General features: G+C 42.7%; 1 protein-coding gene across 10 annotated transcripts in view; it reads right to left on the bottom strand.

Moving 5' to 3' along the window:
- Window positions 1–24,956, bottom strand: part of AUH (AU RNA binding methylglutaconyl-CoA hydratase) — a 234,780-nt gene that overhangs the window by 54,813 nt on the left and 155,011 nt on the right. For 7 of the 10 annotated variants that reach the window (XM_040620327.1, XM_040620325.1, XM_040620326.1 and 4 more), the window contains 4 exons: window positions 21,507–21,694; window positions 18,112–18,162; window positions 16,950–16,997; window positions 9,352–9,489 (listed from right to left, as the gene is read on the bottom strand). In XM_040620327.1, coding sequence (XP_040476261.1) covers window positions 9,352–9,489; window positions 16,950–16,997; window positions 18,112–18,162; window positions 21,507–21,694 — 425 coding nt within the window. Of the gene's footprint in view, window positions 1–9,351; window positions 9,490–10,216; window positions 12,380–16,949; window positions 16,998–18,111; window positions 18,163–21,506; window positions 21,695–24,956 lie in introns of those variants that run through there. The other 3 variants (XM_040620330.1, XM_040620329.1, XM_040620331.1) reach the window with 2 other exon arrangements.

Here is a 24,956-nt window from a genome sequence, read left to right as displayed (position 1 = left end):
TATTCTGGGAAAATAGCTGCATCTCAAAAAGAACATCAAGCTCTGGGGCATATTTTAAATTGCCGTATATCCAGTCCACGTCTCCCAACACCCTCAAAGTCAGGGTAGCCATGACCTGACCACTATTGTGTCCGTTACCTACCCAAAGCTCTTTTCTTAGAAATCTGTCATTATCTGACCTGTCTGGCAGCAACTTGGAGGATCAGTGATTGATCAAGGGCCTTGTCTTTATTAGACATGACTCGGAGCCCCCTCCCTGTAAACAGCTTTTTCCACAGGGTATTTGTAGAAAACAATCAGAGGCAACTGTTTCGCAATGCAGCCACCGAAGACAGTGACAGCAGCAGCTGCAAGTAAGAAACAGGCCAAAAAACTTCAAAGGAGAAACTGGGGAATAAGATGCCCATACAGGGCTACAAAAGGCTCTGACACGTTTCTAGGAATCTAGAAGGCAGTGTACATGTACAGGGCTGTATGCACACTCAGGAAAGACCTGAGAAGCCCCTAACTCTCATCTCTGGCCGACCCTGAGGGTCTGCACAGAAAGGAAGTGAAGGCTCAGGCAAGGTTGCCAATTGCCCAGCAAAGCACTGAAGGTATGCCCCAACATGCACACAGTGTCCCTCTGCAAGACCTGGAGACTTACAGCTTCAAGGCATTCATAGGAATCTCACTCCGATCATTAGCTGATCACTAAACTAACCAAGTAGAGACTTCAGGGACCACAAACAACAAAGAACACAGAATTATGTCAGTACATAACAATATATAAACAAATTGCAACATTAACAAACAGCAACCACAAACCTGGGGGAGGAGAGGCAAGGACCTGATTTCCAGAGATGCCATATTATATTATCTTTTTTTGGTCATTTTTCATTATTATTATTTTAAATACCCATTATTCAACAACATATTATAAGACATGCAAAGAAACAAGAAAGTGTGACCCTATACAAAGAAAAGAAGCAATGAACAGAAACTGTTCTTGAAAAAACCAAGACATTGAATGTACTGGAAATTGGTTTTAAAATCACTTATTTTAAATACCTTCAAAGAACCAAAGAAAAGAATAAGAACAATAGCTCACCAAACAAGGACTATTAGTTAAAAAAGAAAATTGCAAAAAAGAACCAAAGACCAATTCTAAAGTCAAAAAATATAACTAGAACAAAAAAATTCACTAGTAGTCTCAAGAGCAGATTTGACATGTCAGGAACCAATAAACTTGAACACATATCAATAGAAATCAGCAAATCTGAAGAGCAGAGAGAAAAAAGGTCAAAGGAAAATGAACAGCACCTCAGAGGCCTGTGGGATACTACCAAGTGTATTAACCTATGCATAATGGGAGTTCCGGAGAGAGAGGAAAGAGGTAGGAAGAGTATCTAAAGAGATAATGGCTGAAGACTCCCCAAATTTGGAAAAAGACATGACCTACACATCCAAAAACCTCTGTGAAATCCAAGCAGGATGAACTCAAAGAGATCCACACCAAGACACATAATAAACTGACAAAAGCCAAAGCATCTTGAAACCAGCAAGAGAGAAAAGACTTGTCATTCACAAAGGGCCTCCCAAAAGATTAACAGCCTATTTCTCATCAGAAACCACAAAGACCAGAAGGCAGTGAGATGACATATTCACAGTACTGAAATAAAGCGACTGTCAACCAAGAAGCAGATATATAACAAAATTTTCCTTCAAAAATTAAGAAAAAATTAAGACATTTCAAGATAAACAAAAACAGAGAATTTGTCACTAGCAGAACTTCCCTACAATAAATCCTATAAAGGGAGTCCTTTGGGTTGAAATGAAGGGATGCTAACTAGAAAGTAATTCAAATCCACTGAAAAAAATTAAGTGTACTGGTAAAGGTAACAACACATTAAAGAAAAAAAAACAGTATAAATGTATTTTTCATCTTGACCTTTTTTGCCTCCAATCAGAACTAAAAGACAAGTATGTAAAACAATGGTTACAGAGTTGTTCTCTCAGACTTACAGTGCATAGAGATTTAACTTCTATGACAATAATAGCCCAGAAGCACACAAGCAGAAGGGCACAAACCTACATAGGAGCAAAGTCTGTGAAATTAGTTGGTATTGATCCAAAATAGATTTTGTAAGATGGTAACTGTAATTCCCAAGAAAGCAAGTCAAAAAATATAAAGCAAATGAAATGATAAGGAGTACACTAGAAAATACCTATTAAACATAGAAAACCAGTAATGCAGGAAGAGAGGGAGAAAAAGACATGCCATACAGAAAACAAATAGCAAAGTGGCAGATGTAAATCTTACATTATCAATAATTACATTAAATATAAATGGTCAAACACTCTAATCAAAAGGCAGAATGGGCAGAGTTTAAAAATATGATCCAACTTTATGCTGTCTACAAGAAATACACTTTAGATTCAAAGACGTAAATACGTTGGAAGCAAAAGGATAGACAAAATGTGTCATGAAAAAGCAACCAAGAGAACTAGAGTGGCTATACTAATATCAGACAAAACAGACTTTAAGATAATAATAGTTACTATGGACAAAGAAGCAAAATTTTTTAAGATAAAAGGATTAATTCATCAAGAAGACATAATAATAATGAATACATATGCATAACAACAAAGTCCCAAAATAAATGAAACAAAACCTGACAGAACTGAAGGGAGAAATAGACAATTCAACAACAGTGGTCGCAGACTTCACTATCTCACTTTAAATAATGGAGAGAACAAGTAGAAGACCAACAAGGAAATAAAAGAAAGAAACATGGGGTGCCTGGGTGCCTCAGTCTGTTAAACGTCTGCCTTCAGCTCAGGTCATGATCCTGGAGTCCCAGGAGAGTCCCAGGATCAAGCCCCATGTTGGGCTCCCTGCTCAGCAGGGAGTCTGCTTCTCTCTCTGCGCCTCCCCCCTCCCCTACTCATGTTCTCTCTCTCTCTGTTGCTCTCTCTCTCTCTAATGGATAAATAAAAGTGTTTTAAAAATTTAAAAAAACATTAAAAAATAAAAGAATGAAACAAGACTACAAATGAATTGGACCTAATAGAAAACTCCACCCAGCAACAGAGGAATAACATTCCTCTCATATGCACATAGGATTTCTCCAGGACAGATCATATTTTAGGCCATAAAGTCTTATTAAAATTTGCCAAGGACTGAAATTTTACGATGATGAGATTGAAGTACATTTGCCAACCACAATGGGATTAAATTTGAAATCAATAATATAAGGAAATTTGGAATAGTCACAAGTATATGTAAATTAAGGAACACAATCCTAAAACACCAAAAGGACAAAGAAAAAAACAAGAGAAATTAAAAAATACTTTGAGATGAATGAAAACAAAACCACACATGTCAGGGTCTCCAAACCACCTTCAGGTTTGGTCATTTACTAGGAAGACTCACTGCACTTAGCATACAGTCTAGTGACATATTTTATAATCAAAAGGATACCAAGCAAAAGCAGCAAAGGAAAAGGTGTAGGGGTGAATATCAGGGGACACCAGTTGCAAGCTTCCAAAGGTCCTCTCCCAGTGGAGTCACACAGGACGAGTTTAATTCCTCCAGCAATAAAGTATAACCAGACGTGTGAAGTGTTGCCAACACCTCACTAGAGACTCAGAGCCCAGGGTTTCTGCTGGGGCTAGACATGCAGGCATGCTCTGCTTGGCGGATATCCAAATTCCATAAAAGGAAAGCATAAACCATATTGTTTGTACAGTGCAGGCATAACTCTTATCAGTTCTGGAAATGGTGGGAACTTCCCCAAATCTAAGTTTCCAAATGAAGGTCAGGGGCCAATTTTGCAGCCAGCCCTTCCCAAGGATAGTAGTTCAGACCCGTTAACTCTTTTCCACAAACATATCAAAACTTATGGGATGCAAATAAAGCATGCTTAGAGAGACATGTATAGTTGTAAATGTCCATCTTAAAAAGATCTCAAATCAAATAACCTAACATTCTACCTTGAGAAATTAGAAAAATAAGAGCAAACTACAGCCAAAGTAAGTAGAGGAAAGAAGATAATAAATATTAGAATAGAAATAAATGAAAAAGAGGACAGAAAAATAATAGAGAAAAAAATAACAAAATGAAAAGTTGACGCTTTGAAAAGCAGCAAAACAGGCGAAACTAAGCTGGATGGGCAATGGAAAAAAGAGAAGCCTGAAATACTAAAATCAGGAATGAAAGAGGGGAAAACTACTACTGACCTTATAGAAATAAGGACTATGAACACCTGTATGTGAAATTACAGACCCTGGATGAAATTTACAATTTCTAAAAAGAAACAAAGTATTAAAGCTGACGGAAAAAGAAATAGAAGATCTGTATAGAGGTAAAACAAGAGGGTGAATTAACAATCAAAGCATTTCCAACATAGAAAAGCCCAGGTCCAGATGGTTTCACTAATAAACTTTACCAAATGATTATGTAGAATTAGCAACAATCCTACACAAACTTTTTTCTTTTTTTTTTTTTAAGATTTTATTTATTTGACAGAGAGAGAGAGACAGCCAGCGAGAGGGAACACAAGCAGAGGGAGTGGGAGAGGAAGAAACAGGTTCCCAGCAGAGGAGCCCGATGTGGGGCTTGATCCCAGAATGCTGGGATCACGTCCTGAGCTGAAGGCAGACACTTAACGACTGCACCACCCAGGTGCCCCATACACAAACTTTTTTCTCAAAAAAAGAAGCGAACACTTCCTAAATCATTCCATGAAACCAGTATTATCCTGATACCCAAACCAAAGAAAGACATCACAAGAAAGAAAAACTACACATTAATATTTATTCTAAACATAAACGCATAAATCCTGAACATAACATTAGCAAGCCACATCCAGCAAAAAGGAGGATACACCATGACCAAGCAATTTATCCCAGGAATGCAAGGTTGGTCTAATATCTGAAAATCAATTAGTGTAATAACATATTGGTATAATAAAAAATAACTACTGCATCTTCAAATCAACAGATGCTGGCATAAAGATGGACAATGGAGTAGAAAGAAGAATTTAAAAAGTAACCTTTTTGACAAGGTTACCAGGAAAATACAATAGAAGAAAGAACAGTCTTTTCAATAAAGAGTGCTGGGACAACTGGATATCAACATGCAAAAGAAAAAAGTTGGATCCTACCTCACACCATATACAAAAATTAACCAAAACAGATAAAAAATCTAAATGTAAGAGCTAAACTATAGAACACTTAGACAAAAATACATCTTTATCACTTTGGGTTAGGCAATGGTTTCTTAGATATGACACCAAAAGCACAGTAAATAAAGGAAAAAATAAACTTAACTTCATCAAAATCTAAAACTTCAGCATTTCAAAGGACACCATCAAAGGACCGAAAAGACAACCCACAAGAGAAAAGATTTATAAATCACATATCCAGTAAGACACTTGTATCCAGATCGACTTGTAGCCAGGATAAATAAGGAGCAGTGACAACTTAATAATAAAATGGCAACCCAATTAAAAATGGGCAAAGGGTTTGAATGGATATTTTCTCCAAAAAAGATATACAAATGACCAAAAAGCACACACGAAGATCTTCAACATCATTAGCCATTACGGAAATGCAAACTGAGAGCACAGTGAGGTGCCACTTCACACCTACCGGATGGCTATGATCAAAATAAGAGTCCATGACAAGCGCTGGTGAGGGTGCTGGGAAAGTAGAACCTTCGTATGGTGCTGATGGGACTGTAATATGGTGCAGCCACTTTGGAAACCAGTTTCGCAGTTCCTTCAAAAGTTAAACATAAAGTGGTCGTATAGCCCAGTAATTCCACTCCTGGGTGAAAGCCTGAGAGAAACGGTAATATAAACCCCCAGAAATACTGTGCATGCACGTTCATAGCGGCGTCATTTCTAACAGCCCAACACTGGGAACAAGCTAAAAGTTCGCCAACTGATGAATGGATAAACGCAATGTGGTGTGTACACACAGTGGAGTATTTTCAGCCATAAAAAAGGACGAAGTATTGATGCATACTACACAGGGATGAACCCTGAAAACATTACAGTGAATGAAAAAAGCCAGACACAAAAGGTCACCTACTGTATAAACCTATTTATACGAAATGTCTAAAATAGGCAAATCCAGAGACAGAAGGTAGATCAGTGGTCACCAGAGGTTGGCGGGAAGGGCAATCGGAGAGACTGCTATTGAGTTTGGGGCTTCTTTTGGGGCTGGTGAAAATATTCTAGAATTAAATAGTGGCCAGGGCTATACAACGCTGTGAATATACCAAGACCACTGAATTGTACAGTTTAAAGGGTGACTTCTATGGTACATAAATTATGTATTAAAAAAAAAAAAGTAAGACAAAAAACCCACCAAAGTCACAAGGGTGTCCTTTTCTTCAATTCTGATTTGGCTCCAAACCCAGAATCAATTCAAACGTTATGAAATAGAGCCCCAAAATGCATTCTAAACATAACTTCTCCAGGTGCCAGCAGCTTTGGGGAACTCTGTTCTCATGTGTGACAAACATTCAAGATGAGGTCTTTTTCTTATAGATGTGGGCTTTCTTCTGCATCTGCTGGAGGTCATGGGGCAAGAGAGGGAGGACCTGTCCCAGGCCAGGACTGAGCTCCTTTCCCTGGCTCCTTTCACCATGACACTCCTCCTCATGTTCACTTTCCAAGACTAGCTTATCCCTGGGGGACACTGGATGCAATTAAAACTGTCAGCTCTGTTGAGTTTTACGGGCAATTCAACCCCAATGTTCCCATCTACATGTGCAAACACGTTCAAATACGCGCAGAGTGTGTGAGGGGTCACATGCTCTACCTGAACTCAGGAATACAGCACCGTGGACAGGCGGGATAAAACTGTCGTCTTTTGAGAAGAGTGGTTTGACTGTCGCACACCACGCACACACTCCCACGAGGACCAGAGCGAAAGTGCCTTTTCATGCTGTGTGCCAGCGTCCAAGAGAACCCCCGAGAACTACACCAACCACAGCTCTCCAGTCATCCGAATACCTGTCCACCAAGTCAGCTGAGGGCTGTCACTTCCTGTCTTATGTGGCACATCGCACATTCCTTGTATTTTTAAAGCGCTCAAGTTTGGGCCACTTGTGAGCAAGTTCTAAGCTTCATAAAAAGTGTGTGTTTCTGGAAGTGTTAAAAGACAGCTCAAAAGAAATGTGACTCAATCCAAGAGAGGCTGTGAGGAGTCTGAACTTCTCTGGCCAATCCATGCTTCACTTTCTGTAAACGGCACAAAGGTTTCATTCAGCTGGGCTTGGAGGCTGGAAGTGAAAGTGATCTGACTATTTTTGAAAAGGTCAGGAGAGGGCACTTGCCCATCTTCAAATTCCTCTGAACCCTCTGCCTGTAGACATCACCGCGACGGGAGTCCAGCCCCAAGCCGTTGCCAGATGCCACGGTGATTCCACTGCTTCTCTCACTGGTAGCGTCCAACCCCACTCTGTGAAACGGGTGCACTGCGTGGCCGTGCAGGAAGCCTGCCCTGCTCCTGGGCTGGCCACGCATGCCCGCAGCGGCGGCCAGAGCCTCCAGCATCTCCTCTGTGGCAGCCAGGGCAGAGCCAACAGGACATGAGAAGGGGGCTGCCTTTCTCAGGGCTCTGTCCCTCCCCAGCCCTGAAAGCTGGCACTGCGAACAGAGCATTTGGGCATGATGGTCCCTTTTCTTGAACTACTAGAGGAACTAGTGCTTGAGGGTCTGAGCGGTTCTCAGCTACACACCCACCTGAGCAGATAAGCTCTCTGTGCCTCCTCTGACCCGGCCCGCCAGCGAGCAGCCCTGGTAGCTGGGTATCTCACATCCCCCCAGCCCACGCCAGAGCGGAAGGGGCACCATCTGGGGGACTCCGGGGACAGAGCACGGCCGAGTTAGGAGAGCTGTCCTCTGCCCCACCTTGTGTGCCCACGGCCCTGCTTCTGCTTTGGCTTCAGCGGCTGGAGCTGGGAGGGCCTAGCAGCTTCCCCTACTGAGGACAGTCCTCAGGTCAGTGTGTGGACAGCACAGGGCAGCCAGCGGAATGTTACTGGGGCCGGGGGCAGGCGTGGCTGCTCTGGCCCGTGGCAGCCTGTGAGGCCCCAGTATCACGCTGCGGTTCTAACTTAAGGCAGCTAGCTACCTGCTCTCCCCCACTCTTCTTGCCCTGGGTAAAAGCCAGGTTTCTGAACGCACCCCCGAACCTCCTCCCCTGTCCCAGCCCTTCTCTTCTGAAAAGTGAAGCAAACAAAACACCACCACATCTGTGGAAGACGGTTCTCCTGCCCACAAAGCCTTTCTGCACAGACATGTTCAATCTGTCCTTGCAACTGATAGGAGCAGCGACTGGATTCCTCTACAGATGAACGAACAGGCTCAGAGGCATGAGATGCTTTGCCTGAGGTTGGTCTCATCACTGATTTCAGAAGAAATCTGGTCAAAGAACTCCCGTGTGCTTTCCAGAAAAGCAGAGTGACTCCCTGACCAAATTGGAACTGAATGCAAGACTCTGGGTGAGTCTGACCAGCACAGAAGAGACCAAGACACTCACGACACTGCCCCCAAAGTACAGGGTGCTCTTGACCCACACAGGCTTCCTTTTCTGATGAGTATCACCACCAACCTCAAACTCACACTCCGGGAGCTGGTTAGAGGGAGGTGACGCCTTGCTCACAGCTGCCAAGGCTGGCCCTGTGTACCCAGGGTGCAGAGATGAAACCTCGGGGATCTGAACAGAACGCCTGCCCCAGTGCAGCCTTCCAGTTTCTTAGCTGATCAGCTGACAAACCCACTCGCTAAGGTCTCTGAGTACTGGATGTGGATGCAGCACGGAGCGGGCAGACAGCCTGCTGTCCTCAGACTGTTTGATGTGCACAGTTTTAGTATCTCCCAAGTCATGAAGAAAAACCGAACCAATCAAGGAAGAGGCTCACACACACACACGCACGCACACGCACGCACATGCACCTACCAGCTGTCTGTGGGCTGACCGGTATGGCCAGGTCAACGGCCCCAGGCGTGGCTTCCGGCCCCACTGCCCTCCTGCAACCACTCTGCACTCCAGATTCCGCCCTGAGTCGCCAGGGCCTCTCCCCTTGGGGTGCTCCCAAGACCGCATGCAACAGCACGGGAACAGCTGGAGATGATCGGGGCCTCCCAAAAGGCGCCATTCTCCCGACAACCAGCCCGAGTTCTCTCCTCTTACCCATATTCCTACCTTCTGTGATCTTGTACATGTCCCCTTGAACTGAAACAGACTGCAGGGCACAGTGTTTCCAAAGGGACTGACACGCTGGTGGCCCTGAGCTCACTCTGCTGCCCCCAGGGAACAGTCCGCTCTCACTGAGGACGGCCGTCCTCCTACCTTGCCTCCCGAGGCTCGCGCTGCGTGCACGGGGGCCACAAGGCCCGGCCCCGACCACCTGATGTGTGTTGGGCTGTCCTCGGCGTCCTCGATTCTCCCCGTCAGGCGCCCTGCTCTCACACTGCCTTGAGGATTCATCTGAAAAACAAAGGCCGCACACCAAGGGCTTGAGGACTGGGAGCCATCCCTCTAAGGGGCAGCTGGATTCTGGAAGGCTCCCGAAGAGTAGGACTCTGGAAGCCCAAAGGACGGTATTGGAGACGGTGGGTTTTAGGGCTTGAGACCCATAGGTATTTTGAGCAGAGGGTTCAATCCCTAACACCCCAAACACCCCCAAATACAATCTGGAGCCCGTGTCACCTATGCAGAAAAGCGGCTCTCGTTTTGCCAAAATATTACCCAGTAACTATAAAATGCTGTAGTTTTTCCTTTTGTGACAAATGTACAATTATTCTTTAATATAAGTAAACAATGCCGTTGCTGTTTTGATAAAGCCCAATAATGCTGACGGACAGACGTTAATATTTAACTCAGTGGGTAGACGGAGAAATAGCGGCATGATTAAATATTAAAGAGCGTCTGCCTGCCAGGATTTCTGGACCCCAGATCAGAGCGATTACAGGACCTATCACCAGAGAGACAGTTGTGGTCAAGGCAGGGAAAGGGTCAATGGCCAGGCCAGCTAGGGACAAGCCCACATCACACATAACCATCTGCTGCTGAGCACATCACCCGCGAGTGACACCCCACTGTTCCGGTCCACCGACAGAGCTCTCTGCAAGGTGTGGCCAGGAAAGTGACACTCAGTGACAAGCCAGGTTTTTGACAGCCAGACGAGAGGAGAAAAAAAAAAAGGACTAAGGAAAACCATCTACTTTTTATTGAACACAACATGAACTTGAAATGATGTTCTAAATCACAGAAATGAGTCAAGAAAATCTGAGCCTTCCTTGGACCACTATCACAGCCCTTCTGGTCCCAGATCGCTGGGCACTTTCCCCTCGCTCTCATGCAGAAGTCCGTAATCTCAGAAGTCACAACGGGAAGATGTCTTTGCTTTTGGATACACTCCAGTGACTTAATCAGAACTTGCAGGAAATTCAATGGCGCTCAATCAGCAACAGATTATGCGTCCGTGAGGAAAGACAAGTCATTCAGCACACGGTTAATATTTTCCTCATTAACATAATTATTTCCCACGCGGTGAAAATGAAGTGACATTTGAATGTGTCCAGACAGAACAAAACGGCCCTGAAATCTTTACAGGACTGTGAAAACAGGGGCCAGCACTTTACTTGCAAATCGTCCTGCATGAAATGAACGGCACAAGTTTGTCAGAAAACAGAGCGTGAGCCTCACCAAGATCAAATCAGCAGAGCCGAACGTGGACTTTAATAAGACCCTTCCACAGGAGGCCACTCTGCTGAGCCCTGGCCATAAATCTGCAGCGTCTGCCACAAAGGTGATGACGACGGCCACCCCCCGGCACAGTGGGCATCCACAGACGGCAAGTCCACGCTTGCCTCTTTCAAGGTGTTTCAAAGGGAGACTGAGAGCTCAATTTCCCAAAGCAAAAAAATGAAAATTTCAGTGATTTTAAAAATTTAAAGTCTGTGTGCTTTCCAAGAGCAAGGAGGCCACAGTGCTGAGTGTGGGAATGCACAGAACAGGCAGTCACCCAACATGCCAAATGTTGCTTTCCTGCAACAAAGCACAGCTGCTGTACTGTTCGGAGGTTAGCGGGCACCCCCACAGCCCACAAGGAGGTACAGGTCCCAGAAAAGCAGGGCTTCTCCAGCGCTGCCAGACTCAGCCCTGGACACAGCCTCAGAGAGCAGTCTGATTTGATAATATACAAAATAAAGTCAGTTCAAATCTGTTCAGAGAGCTGTAAAGGTCTCCGCACACCACACTGAATCCCACAGCTATGTCCCGCACACTTCCTATCTGTCCCCTCCCCAGGCGAGGCTATCAACTCAGACGTGCCCCCGAGCCCCTTCTAGTCACTTTTCCTGGCCAGGGGTTAGAAGAGCAAGACGGGGGGCTGTGTTCACCTCCCTTCTTTACCAAAACCAGGCGCAAACGCTGGGGGCAGGAAACAGCAGGCTGCACTTCGCTCCGAATCCACGGGGCCCAAGCCGTTTTGACGGCCCAACCCCGGCAGCACCACCTTCTTCGGGAGTTAGGTCAACAGGCCAGGCCACGTGCTGGACATCTTACAAGCACACCCGCTCCAGGCCTCCTGCTGGCCTCAGGAGGCCTTCGGCCCCAGTCACTGAGTGGGCTCATTTCCCAACGTCTACACTGTATTCTAAGACTACAGCGGTCAGCTGACAGAATTGGCATGGAAAGTTGGCTTCTAAAATCAACATGCAATGATTTATTCAGTTCAAAGAGAACCGGGTAAGAGAAAAATTTCCAAGTTTTCTTTTCACCAATTTTATTTATATTTGGTAATTTTCAGAGAATCTATCAATTCCTTGTTCAATCTGAGATGTACGTATGTGTGGATGTAATGTATAATCCCTTAGAAACTTTATTTGGTATGACTTCACATTTTTGGTATATAGAAATAATTTTATTTTGTATTGCAGCACAGTAGACATACAGTCAATATTATTTCCTAGAATGTGCAATATATAAATTATTCACATTAAAAAAATTAAGAACAGAAAGCTCATATGCAGGAAATATTTAAAAATGTGTACCTAATTTTGAATCTGTTTTTGACAGTATACACTACGAGCTTTATAAATCTGAATGAATATGACAAGATGCACATATGAACAAAGTACACAGATGGGTCCACTCCAGATGCTTAATTCACTATACAGAGAACTTGCTCTTCACTTTGGTCATTGGGATTCCAGGCGCTGAGGCATATGTGGATCTGAAAGATACTTCCAGAAGTACATTTATTACACTGGCATTTGAAAGATTTCTGTGTCTTCTATTCTCCTTTATAGCGAGGGGACCTTTTCTCTTTAAAAGCAAGAAGACCTTCAAGCCTGTCTTTTGTTGGAATAGTCTAGAGAAACAAAACATTATGTTACCTATACCAAAAAGTAAAAACAACTATAGAAGTTTAACAAGCTTTATTAAAAAAAAACAACTAGAAGGCAATCTAAATTTTGAAATCTACTCATCATTTGAACAATTCTAATTATGTTACCAAATTTACATTCTAATTCCAAATACAATTTTCCCTCCATTTCAAATGTACTTAAAAAACCAACAGACTTTATTTTTTAGACAATTTTAGGTTTACAAAAAACTGAGCAGCAAGTTCAGAGTTCCCATTGATTCCCTCAAGCCCCCAAGGCTCTCCCCATTATTAACATCTGCATCAGTGCAGTACATTTGTTACAACTGATGAACCAATATCGATACATTGTTATTAAGTAAAGCCCATAGTCCACACAGGGTTCACTGTGTTGTATGTATCATGGATTTTGACAAATGCATAATGTCATGTATCCACCACCAGAGTGTCCTACAGAATAGCTTCCCTGCCCTAAGCATCCTTTATGTTCCATCTACTCATCCCTGCCCCTTGCTGCCTTTTCCAGAATGTCAGATAGTTGGAATCCTATAGTACACAACCTTTTCAGATAGAAATCCTTCACTTAGCCGTATGCATCTGAGGTTCTTTCGTGTCTTTTTGTGGCAGGATAGCTTATTTCCTTTTATTGCTGAACAAAACTCCACGGTATGGATGTGCCTTAGTTTCTCCATTCACTATACATCTTGGTTGCTTCAAAGTTTGGCAGTTATGAATAAAGCTCCTAAAACACCACATGCAGACTTTTGTGTAGACATAAGTTTTCAACACACTTGGGTAAATAGAGGTACAATTGCTGGATCATGTGCTAAGATTATGCTTAGCTTTGCAGGAAATGGGCAAATTCGTATCTTATTTGTATTTGCATTTCTTAACGACGTATGATGTGGAGCACATTTCCTTTGCTTACTTGCCATCTGTGTGTCTACTTTGGTGAGGTGTCTGTTCAGATCTTACACCCACTTTTTAATGGGTGTTTTCTTTCTTTTTTTTTTTTTTAAGATTTTATTTATTTATGTGACAGAGAGACAGCCAGCGAGAGAGGGAACACAGCAGGGGAGTGGGAGAGGAAGAAGCAGGCTCCCAGTGGAGGAGCCCGATGTGGGACTTGATCCTGGAACGCCAGGATCACGCCCTGAGCCAAAGGCAGATGCTTAATGACTGCGCTACCCAGGCGCCCCTAATGGGTGTTTTCTTATTGTTGAGTTTGCAAGTCCCCTGTCTGTTTTAGATACAGGTCCTTTATCAGATGTATACCGCAAAGATCCCTTCCCTGCCTGTGCCTTCTCTTTTCATCCTGTTCACAATGTCTTTCGCAGAGTGGAAGTTGTTAATTTTAATGAAGTAAAACATCAGTTTTTTTCTTTCATAGATTATACTTTTGGTGTTATATCTTAAAGAAGTCATTGCCAAACCCAAGGACGTCTACGTTTTCTAGGTGATCTTCAAGAAGTTTTACATTAGGTCTGTGGCACAGTTTGAGTTCATTTTTGTGTGGGGTATAACATCAGTGTTTAAGTTCACTTATTTGTTGCTGAATGCCCAGAGGTTTCAGTACTACTTGTTTTGAGGACTATCTTTTCCCCACTGAATTGCCTCTGCTCCTTTGTCAAAGGCCAGTTTATTTTCTGTGAGTCTACTTATATGACTATTTTATATGAATCTACTTCTGGGCTCCCTATTCTGTTCCACTGATCCAGTTGTCTGTTTCTTTGTCAACCCCACACTGTCTTGATTACTGTAGCTTCATAGTAAGTCTTGGAGTTGGGTAGTGTCAATCCTCCAACTTTGTTCTTCTGCATTACCGGATTGGCTAATCTAAGTCTTTAGACTTTCCATATGAACTTCAGAATTGGTTTGTCGATACAGATCAAGTAACATGCTGAGATTTTTACTGGGATTGTACTGACTCTCTAAATAAAACTGAGAAGAAATGACTTCTTAGTAATACTGAGTTATCCATGAACATGGTTTATCTGTCCATTTACTTAGATCTCCATTTCTTTCACCAAAACTGTAGTTCTCCTCCTATAAATCTTGTACATTTTTTTGTAGATTTATACTTAAGCGTTCTGTATTTTTTGTACTAATGAAAATCATGTTATGCCTTTAATTTCAAATTCCAATTCTTCATTGCTGCATACAGGGAAGCAACTGACTTTTCTTTATTAACCTTGTATCATGCAACCTTGTTCTAACTGCTTCTCAGTGTTTTTTTGTTGTTGATTCTTTGAGATTTTCTACATGGACAATCACATCTTCTATAAAGTTTTATTTCTTCCTTCCCAATCTGTATACCTTTTATCTCTTTTTCTTGTCTTATTACATTAGCTAAGATTTCTAGTAGATGTTGAAAAGGAGAAGTGAGAGAGGATGTCCTTGCTCTGTTCTTGGCCATTAAGTATGATGCTAGCTGTAGGTTCTTTTATAGAAGTTCTTATCAGGTAAGGAATCTCCCATCACAGTTTGCTGAGTTTTTATTACGAATGGGTGTTGGATTTTATCAAATGCTTTTTCTGGGATCTACTGATAGGATCATCTGATTTCCCTGTTTAATCTGTTGGTGTGATGGATTACAGTGCTTTCTGAGTGTCAAACCTGGCTTGCCTATCTACCAAAAAAATTCCATTTGGTTCTTTTTATACATTGTATACATACATTTTATACACATCAGACAATCTGAAATTGTTTCTACACATTCTTTTTATACATTGTTGGATCTGACTTGATAATATTTTAATGAGAATTTTTACATCCACATTTATGATAGATAATGGTCTGTGGTTTTCCTTTCTTATAATGTTGGGTTTTGGTAGCAGGATAATACCGACCCAGAATGAGTTAGGAAGGGTTCCTTCTGCTTCTGCTTTCTGGAAAAGATCACTAAAAGCTGATATGTTTTCTTCCTTAAATGTTTGGTAGAATTCACCAGAGAAACCATTTGAGCCTGGAGCTTCCTATTTTGGAAGTTTATTAATTATTGATTTAACTTCTTTAATAAATGTGGGGTTATTCAGATTATCTATTTGTCCTTATATGAGTTTTGGTATGCTGTGTCTTCTAGGAATTGGTCCATGTCATCTAGGTTATCAAATCTATAGGTAGAGTTGTTCACAGTATCCCTTTATCATTCTCTCAATGTCCATGGGATCATTAGGGATGGCCTTTCTTGCATTTTGGATATTGGTGATTTTTATCTTCTCTTTTCCATGGTTAGCATGCCTCAAAGTCTGTCAACTTCATTGATCTTTACAAAGAGCCAATTTTTTTGTTTTGTTTTGTTGGGTTTTTTTCTTTTGTTTTTCTATTTCCAGTTTCATTGGTTTCTGTTCTAAAGCTTATTTTTCCTTTTCTTCTGCTGACTTTGAATTCTATTTGCTCTCCTTTTTCTACTTTCCTGAAGTGGAAACTCATTACTGATTTTAGATCTTTCTTCTCTCATATATGCATTCAATGCTAAAATGCTGCTCTCTCTAAGCAGTGCCTTCAATAAATTCCTACAAATTTTGATAGTTGTATTTTCATTTTGATTTAATTCAAAATATTTGATTCCTATTAAGACTTGTTCTTTGACACGTGTTATTTAAAAGTACGTTGTTTAATCTTCATTAAAAAGATTAATCCCACCATTAATAGGTGGGATTTCCCAGCTATCTTTCTGTTATGATTTCTAGTTTAAGTCCCCTGGGGTCTGACAAAATGCTTCTTATGATTACTGTTCCTTCACATTTCATAAGGTGTGATTTATGGCCAAACATACTTTTAAAATTTTTCTTTGGACTCTAAGGCTGTCCATTTGTAAGAAGTGTGTAATTTACTTCATTCATGGCATGTGCTCATCAACAACAGGTGGCAATTTAAACACACAGACCAGGCACAGAGGAACACTTTAGCTGTCCCTCCTAATTCATGACACGGCCATGCTTAAATGGGAGCTCAAGTAGTTTCCAATTCTCACAAAAGGTAGAACAAAATTCTTTTGCTACTTTGGATGCCCTAAATGAAGTTACATCTTTCAGAGAACAAGGAAGGAAAGAAAAAAGGGAGACTTATTCCTCTATACAAAGTCCTACTAATTTGTGTACAAAACAGAAAGCTGTATACACTGAATTAGGGAACTTTCACTGGGCAGGAGGGAAGGCTCAGAACCAATAAGTCTCAAATACTGATATTCCACAGCAGGCCCACATTCACCCCACTGTTTTCCTCCCACCCGTCTACACTGGAGAGAGGGTTCAAATCGACACCCATAACATACAACATGAGCCAGAGAGACAGCTACAGCATGAATGGTACTAACTTAATAAGGACTTTTTAAAATTATTTAGACAAGAGACATTAATATATGGAAGAGAATCAGTGATAAGAGCTGGTAATAGTCAAATAGCAAAAACAACTAATTCCAACCCATTTGAATGATTTTAGAAGAGGTATGAGTGTAATCTTGCTCAGAGATATGTAATTCATTTGACTTATATAGAAAGTTCATGTAATTTCTAAGAAGTATCCTCGCTGAATTTGTAGTTGCATTACATACCTGAGCATAACAAGCTTCTTCTATGGCTAATCCTGTTACTAAATCAACCTGGGGATAAAAACATAATTAAATTTCAGCAGGAATTACTTTTTAAAATATGGAACACTCAATAAAATTTAAACCAGTAACGTTTCTCCAAAAGCAAATCGGAAGCAAGAGAAGTCTGGAACCAGGCTGCCTGGGTTCAAATTCTGCCTCTACCATGTGGGAGCTGTGTAACCTTGGCTAAGGTAGTTACACTCTTTGTGCCTCAGAGAGGCTCATCCGAACGAGAGACTAGCTGTATTATCTACCAAATGGGGGTAATCTAGACGAAGCCTTTATAAAGCACCTATATATGGCCTGGCATGTAGTAGGGATCATATAAGGAATTTGCTGTTAGTATTGTTATAATTATGCAAGAATTTTTAAAAACTATTCAACTACTTTGTAAATTTTTAAAACTATGTTTATTGCTAACAAATTCAATCTCTTTTTATTGCTACAAAGCCCATGAAGATATGGTGGCCTCTGAGTCTGAAAGGAAGAAGTATCTTTCTTCAAAATTCCATAATTTAACCAAAACATAACTGGGGTAATGAAAGCCCAATGTACACAGGCGCCTGCATTGCTCCCTTGCCCTGCCTACTTCCCTCCTGGCCTGGGGCCCCCACTTCTTCGAAGTCAACTCCCCAGGGTAACCCCAGGACACCCTAAAAACTTGCCTCATTAATGTGGGCTCCCTGCACAAAGCACACTGAGAAGTAAAGGTGGAGAGAGCCTGGCTCAGCTTTGAGCCTGGAAGTTCTCCTGAGAATTTTTTTTTATAATGCAAAACTGGTGTTGGGAATACACAGAATGACCTTTTCTTTTGCTTTTCTATAAACTACTAGCCAAAAAAACTATTAGTTGAATGGCAAAAACAGTGAGCACGTCATAAGCTGCAGGACATCAGTGAAATTCCCGAGTTCTGTGATTAAGATACTGAATCAACAACAGCTTAAGCAGAATGAAATCAGTAATGTAGCTAAAAACAAAAAACAAACCGAAAAATAACCCTCAGTAGCTTGCAGTAATAGTAGTATTGAAACAGCTGGATTTTAGAACATTAAAAAATATATTAAAATTAAATTAAATCCCCACTACGTCCTCCAACAACAAACTCAAGTATTAAGGCACTCACCTCCATCCCTTGATTAATTGCTAATTTTGCCACTCTCATTGCAACAGGTCCCTAAAATTCAATTAAAGAAATAGATTTTAATTACCATTTATGCAAATTAAGTTGTACATCTCAGTAAAATTCAGAAATTCCCATTGCTGGAACTATGGCAAAGTAGCAACAAAAGCTGTAAGACAGTTAATGGGAACTTCTTCAGGCCTTGCAAGGTCTAAAACTCTACTGCACTGGCAACTCTGCATGATTGCAGGTCAGCATGTGCCCAGGAGAGGGCTGACCATTCTCCAGCAAATCTCCCTAGAAGTGAAGTAGAGAAAAGGAGATGACGTGCTTGGCGTGATACCACACCGGTGAGTGGCCCAACAGGAGCCCGGGCTGGCCATAAGGCGAACGCTCCTGTCAGCATCTGTTACAGACACTGGCTCTGTACCTGTCCTCCGTGGGCTTCCAGAACGAAGCACAATGATGATGTATGGGTAAAGATGTGCCCTCCAGCCAGTGCTCCCACACCACACAAAAGCTCACAGCCCAGAGAAGTCCTTCAGGATATGCGAGGGTCACAGAGGAAGGAACTGGGTGTCCTCTGGGAGAAGGAGAACATGACTTCTGTCGTCTTTGAAAACCACAATGCTCCAGATAGAATTTAATTGTTTAGTCCCATTTTAAATTCCTAAAAACTCTTTATGGGTCATGAGTTAGAATTCAATGGTATCTTTCCAAGTGTCTTTTGGATTAAAATGAAAACAGGCTCTCAATAACAAAAACAACAGAGGACTCCAATGAATGAATGAATAAATGCCTGATGGCATGAAAAATGCCATTTTTCCCATGCAGGGGCTTCAATTATCAGCTCTAATCCATCTACATTGTCTTCCTAAGTCAGAGCTTATTAGAAATCTTTTTCAAGGCCACAGGTTTTCGAGGCTCAGACAAATATCTTTGTTAGAATTCTTGAAATAGGATCCACAGGTGTGGAACACACACTAGAACCATGTTTTCAAGATCATCAGGCTTTTTTTGTTTTGTTTTTTTAAACAGAGTGCTCCTCTCAGTGAGAGTCTCCTCTATTCCCTTGTATCCACCAGCGGACCCAGACATGGTGCTTGTCCAACTTCCGTGTGCGCACAAATCCCCAGCCCCTCGTGAAAATGTAGCAGTCTGAGACCTGCTCCTGAGGGATGCCTGGGCTGCACTGGGCAGCAAGGCTTACAAAACTGGAAAAACAGGAAAATGGAAATGCTAGTACAAGCAATGCTTATTTAACTGGCCTCTTTCAAAATATAAAACCAACACCTCTTCTCCTGGACCAACATTTTCTTGTCGAACAGGAAAACGGAAGTAACATCCAACACAGAAATCAGATGGAAATACGAATTTTCTGGACGTTTTCTAATACCTGGAAGAGTAATCATTCCGTGACAGAAACTAGAAATAAAGACTACCGCCCCTCGAATTCTGTTCTGTAAGTTGCATATTGTACAGTCACACATCTTCTGAACCATTCAGCATCTCCCTTGCCCTGGGGGAAAGGTTTAGGGGTTAATGTTCTCAGAGGCATGTCTTCCAGACAAAAGGGACGGGCAGTAGGGACACCTGGCTCGCCCATTGGTGGAGTGCCGCTGGCTGTCAGGTGGCAGGTGGGGAGGCGTGGGCACTGAGGGCCACAGGAGAAAGAGCGCTGAAGCACAGAGGCGCCCAGGGGTGCAGCTCTGTAGCAGGGAGCTGAGCACTCCTGTTCAAAAACCAGAAGAGGCTATGGTTGTCAGAACTGGAAGGGTGCCACGACTTTTCTTAAACACACCCCTTGTTTCAATGCAGACCTGCACTGGTCTTAGAGTTCTAAGTCAAAGGAAGTCATTAAGCCAATATTTAGTTAAACTACTGCTTCTCCTGATACTTATACCTTTAACCTCTCTTTAGGGAGATGTTACTGTAACATTTTGGGGAAATATAAACACCAAAGTTTCAGTGAGAGCCTCTTTGTTTTTCCTTAAAACGCTAAAAATCTTTTCTATTTGCTCTCTCCATCAATTCAGAGCATAGGGCTCTGTGTTATTTACATGGGGAGCATGTAAGAGCTGTGTCCTAAGAGCATATAGCTAGCTAAGTGAGAAGGACTGAAGTATCAACAGCAGGCAGGGTAGTCCTAGAAACTGACTCCACCGTGAGGCCCCGCCTGTCAGCAATCAGGGGACAGGTGAGTCCCAGCGACCCGGGCTCTTGTCTGGACACTGGGAACTCCAACACCACCTTCTGAAACTGCATGCAAAGCTCCGAACAAATGTGGAGAGCATATGCATTTTTCTAGAAAGAGGTTTCATGAGATTCCCAGAAGGATCCGTAGCCCCCAAACAGGTTACGAGTCCTGTTAGCATCAAACAGTAGATTTCGAGAGGAAGTAACTCTGATTCCAGTACTGGTGAGGGAGTAACAAAACCTAAAACTCCACTAGGGATAAAGACAAATCACTCGTTACTTGCATAGCAAAAGTCTTCTAACCTGTGAATTCAGAAGAAAGGAATATCTGGAAAATACACCAAAAAGAGAGAACAAAGAAGCCCCTGGAACAGGCCCCATGACGCACCACTGCTAACGTTGCTCATAAGAACTGTCATTTGTGAGTAAATGCACAGCGTATTCCAGACTTGAAAGTTTCAATGTGGGGAAGAATACTGTGCACAAAGGAGTTAAAAAGTGCTGACACCACCATAAAAACGAACACAAGGAGGGGAGCCTGGGGGGCTCAGTCTGCCTTTGGCTCAGGTCATGATCACAGGGTCCTGGGATCGAGTCCCGCACCAAGCTTCCTGCTCTGCAGAGCGTCTGCTTCTTCCTCTCTCACTCCCTCCTTCTCTCCCCTCTCCCTGCTTGTGCTCTCTCTCTCAAATAAAAAAAACAAAAAGCAAGAGACGAGCGCAAGGAGACACACCATGGCTGCTGCGCAGGCAGGTCACCTCAAACCCAGCTGTGGCACGAGAGCCCATGCTGGGGTAACCGCCTCTGGCCTCCCCAGCACCATGTCTCCGTGGGCTTCAGCTTGGGGCTGACTCAACGTGACAGCCCATCCATGGCTGTTTCTCTCCACATGCACAGCTCAGATCAGGAGGCTCAGACGGCTAACGATGTTCGTCCCCAGGAAACTGCCTCACGTGCCAATGTGGGCGTCATGTATTATCAGAGCCTGGCTACAGCATGGGCCCCTGACCATCTTTCAATCTTCAATTCTAATTCTGAAGGCCCTTCATGTTAATCTAATTTACTGTTTGCGGCTGTAGGGCTACCATGGACTTTTCTGCTTGGAAAACAAGACAAGCACATCATAGGTATGTGAGACTGTTCTGTCAATTTGCTACAAAACTATTTAAACAGAGAAAAAAAGAAAATGTAATTAGCAATACCTGAGGTAAAAACTCTCTTGCGAGGTCCAAGGCCTTGCAGTAGGCAGCATCCCCCTCCTGGTTCTGCTCTAGAACATGGCTGATCAAGCCCACGGCTTTGGCTTCTTGGCCATCGAGCACACGTGCAGAGAAGATGAGCTCTTTGGCCAGGGACATGCCGATTGCGCGTGGCAGGCGCTGTGTTCCCCCTGCAGAGAGAATGGGGGGAAAGCAGGCAATGATTTCATACCTTTCAGTCTTAACATTTCAATGTTTCACTTCTTGGGGGCCAGAAGTTTTTATGTCAAGATTAGTAACTGGAAAACTACTTCAAAGCAGAATCTAATTAGTTTATCAAATTAACACTACCCAGGGCGTCTGGGTGGCCCAGTCAGTTAAATGTCTGCCTTCAGGTCGGGTTATGATCCCAGGGTCTTGGGATGGAGCCCCCATGTCGGACTCCCTGCTCAGGGAGTCTGAGTCAGAGTCTGCTCCTCCCTCTCCCTGTGCCTGCACCCTTGCTCCTGCTTTCTCTCTCTCTCTCATGCTATCAAATAAATACATAAAATCTTTTTTAAAAAATTAATACTACCCAAAAAAGAACGTGCGTATCTTCTGTAACTGTTAAAAGAGATTCTGGCACTGCTTACTCCTTGCAACACAGCTGGCGTGTTCTTGAATCGAATCCACAAGCATGACCACATCCAGGGCCACACAATGCACAGCGGTGGGCAAGTAGCACCGTCCCTCAGCCCGTTCACTGGAGGGATGACCGGTCCTTATGGCTGGGCACCTCACTTTCAGTTTAGATAAAACTTGTCAGAGACTGAGACATTCAACTCACCATGTGCTTTTTAAAGAAATCACTGACGGTAAATGAACTGCACACTAATTTTAATTTAATAAACAGGAAATCAGGTAATTACTGGTGAAAACAGGCTCTGTCCTGGTGGCGCGTATGCTTTCAACACCAGCACGAATCACCCACCTCCCCTCCCCTCCATTACGTTCTAGCGACAAGGCCAGGATCTCCTTAAAAAGAAAGCTAGACAAAAGCAGGTAATATTCTTATTTGGAAGCCTCCATTTCTACCAACAAGAACATGGAAGTGGCTGCAACGTTAGGGTTCATCTAAATCTCATCCTCAGGGATGGCTGCTGGGCCAGGAAGCAGGGGAGCAGCGACTGGTGGGCTGCAGAGAGAGCACACGGACGGCCTGCCATCCAAACACTCACCATGTTTTGTTTGGCCCACAAAGTTTAGATTTTTTTTTTTTTTTCTGTATGAGTTACCAACATTTAAAAAGTGGGTGGACGATTTCTGCCCAAAACTCATTTCCACCTGGAAGGCCCCTGCAGATGCAAGGGCTCTAGCTGGCCGCACCTGCACCCCCCCGCTTCCTGCAGGGCTTGAGATGGACAAGCTCTGCTTTCTGTTCAACAACTCGAAAAGGAAAGCAAAATCTTCTCTTATCCACGTCTCAATTCAAAGTGGCAAAGTGAAAAATAAAGATCACAAGTTCCAGAAAGCATATTTCCCTTCAGTAATGAAATATATCCCTACATTTTCAACACACGAAGCACGCCTGCATTGGAGGAACACAGCTTAAGATGCTATTATTAAGCAACTACATTAAGAACCACGAGCAGTTATTTAGGAAATGGGGGTGATTTGGAAAAACAAACAGACACACGCAAACCTCAATGAATTGGAAAGGACTGCTATTTTCAATAGGGACTGGGTTTGAACATCAATGAGCACTGCTTCTGCAAAATACAGTTTATTAAGTGCCCAAGCAGTGAGAGATGGTGAATTTGCAAGTGTTTTACTTGATACGGCAGAAAACGTGTGTCTGAAAAAATGAAGCACTGACAAATTTAAATCGAACTATAAACAGTGATGTTGCTCAGCGTAGTAAAGACAGGTCTGAGAACCTATGGGACGAGATACAGGGGAAAAGACAAGTTATTTATGGTGTTCCCAATGGCAGCTGATTAGGACAGAGATATAAATACAACCCAGAGAGCTCTATTTCCTCCTGGAGCTGATGAGAATTTTCATGAGACGGAAGAACTCATGGAGATAGTATTCATGATTAGCACAACATTAGGAAATGATTCTCTTTTGTGTTCCGTGAAAAGTTTGATGTAGATTGGCCAAAATTAGCAAATGTGACCCTCAACGATCCTTGTTAGCGTCAGACTTTCTACTCAACTGGAACCATGGAGTATTGCAGGTCCATACAGCTCACACCCATTCATCCCATCATTTCATCCACAGCATCATCCTCCAGGAATGAGGATTTTGTAGAAATTACAGAAAGCAACAGCGATGAAACAAAGACCATGAAACACATCCATTCCCTGAGCCGATGAGCATCTAAGTCAAGCCCCGCTTGGTGAAATGGATGCGTACCAGAGTGGTCCACTGGAGGACAGGACCGAAGTGAGGGCTGCTGAAGAGAGCCTTCTGTTTTTGCTGGAAAACAATGCATCAGAGGATCTAGGAAAATTCTCACCTTGGCTCACCAGCTAACACTGAAGACTGACATCACAAGCCATCCACCCTAGGAACCTCACATATGTGGGCCATATGGTACTCGTCCTTTTGTGTGTGGCTTACTGCACGAGGCATCTTATCCTCCAGGTTCGTCCTACTGTAGGGCGTCAGCATCTCCTTCCTTCCACCGTAGGAAGACAGAGTTTGATCTAGTCACTGACCCGGGGATGGTCCCTTGGGTGGCTCCCACCTTTCGGCTATTAGGAATGCTGCCATGCACATGTGTGTACAAGTATCTCTTTGGGACCCTGCTTTCTGTTCTTTTGGGTAGATACCCAGAGGTGCAGTTGTTAGCTCATAAAGAAAATCTGTTTTTTTTTTTTTTTTTTTTTTGAGGAATAGCCATACTTTTTCCACTAGCTGCACCATTTCACATTCTTATCAACAGGGCACAAGGATTCCAGTTTCTCCACATTCTCACGAACATGTGCTCTTCTCAGGGGTGTTTTATTTTGGTGGGGTGGGGGAGGAAGATTTGATGGCAACCATCCTAATGGGTGTGAAGTGGTATCTCACTGTGGTTTTTGATTTTCCTGACAACTAGTCATGCTGAACTTCTTTTCATTTGCTTATTGGCCATTTGTGTATCTTCTCCAGAGAAACATCTATTTAAGTCCTTTGCCCATTTTTTAATTGGGTTGCTTTTTGGCATTGAGTTGCAGGGATTCTGCATATATTCCAGATAATAATCGCTTATCAGATACACAATTTGCAAATATTTCCTCCCATTCTGTGGACTGCCTTTTCACTCTGCTGACTGTCCTTTGAAGCATGAAAGTTTTTCATTTTGATGAATTACATTTTTTTTCTTATGTTGCCTATGCTTTTGGTGTCATATCCAAGAAATCATTGCCAAATCCAATGTCATAAAGTTTTTCTACTGTTTTCTTCTAAGTTTTTGTAGTTTCAACT

This window comes from Ursus maritimus, unplaced genomic scaffold (genome assembly GCF_017311325.1).
Source record: "Ursus maritimus isolate PB19 unplaced genomic scaffold, ASM1731132v1 scaffold_34, whole genome shotgun sequence".
NCBI classification, from domain to species: domain Eukaryota; kingdom Metazoa; phylum Chordata; class Mammalia; order Carnivora; family Ursidae; genus Ursus; species Ursus maritimus.
Note: the sequence above shows the minus strand (reverse complement) of the source record. Positions and strands in the feature narration are given on the sequence as shown.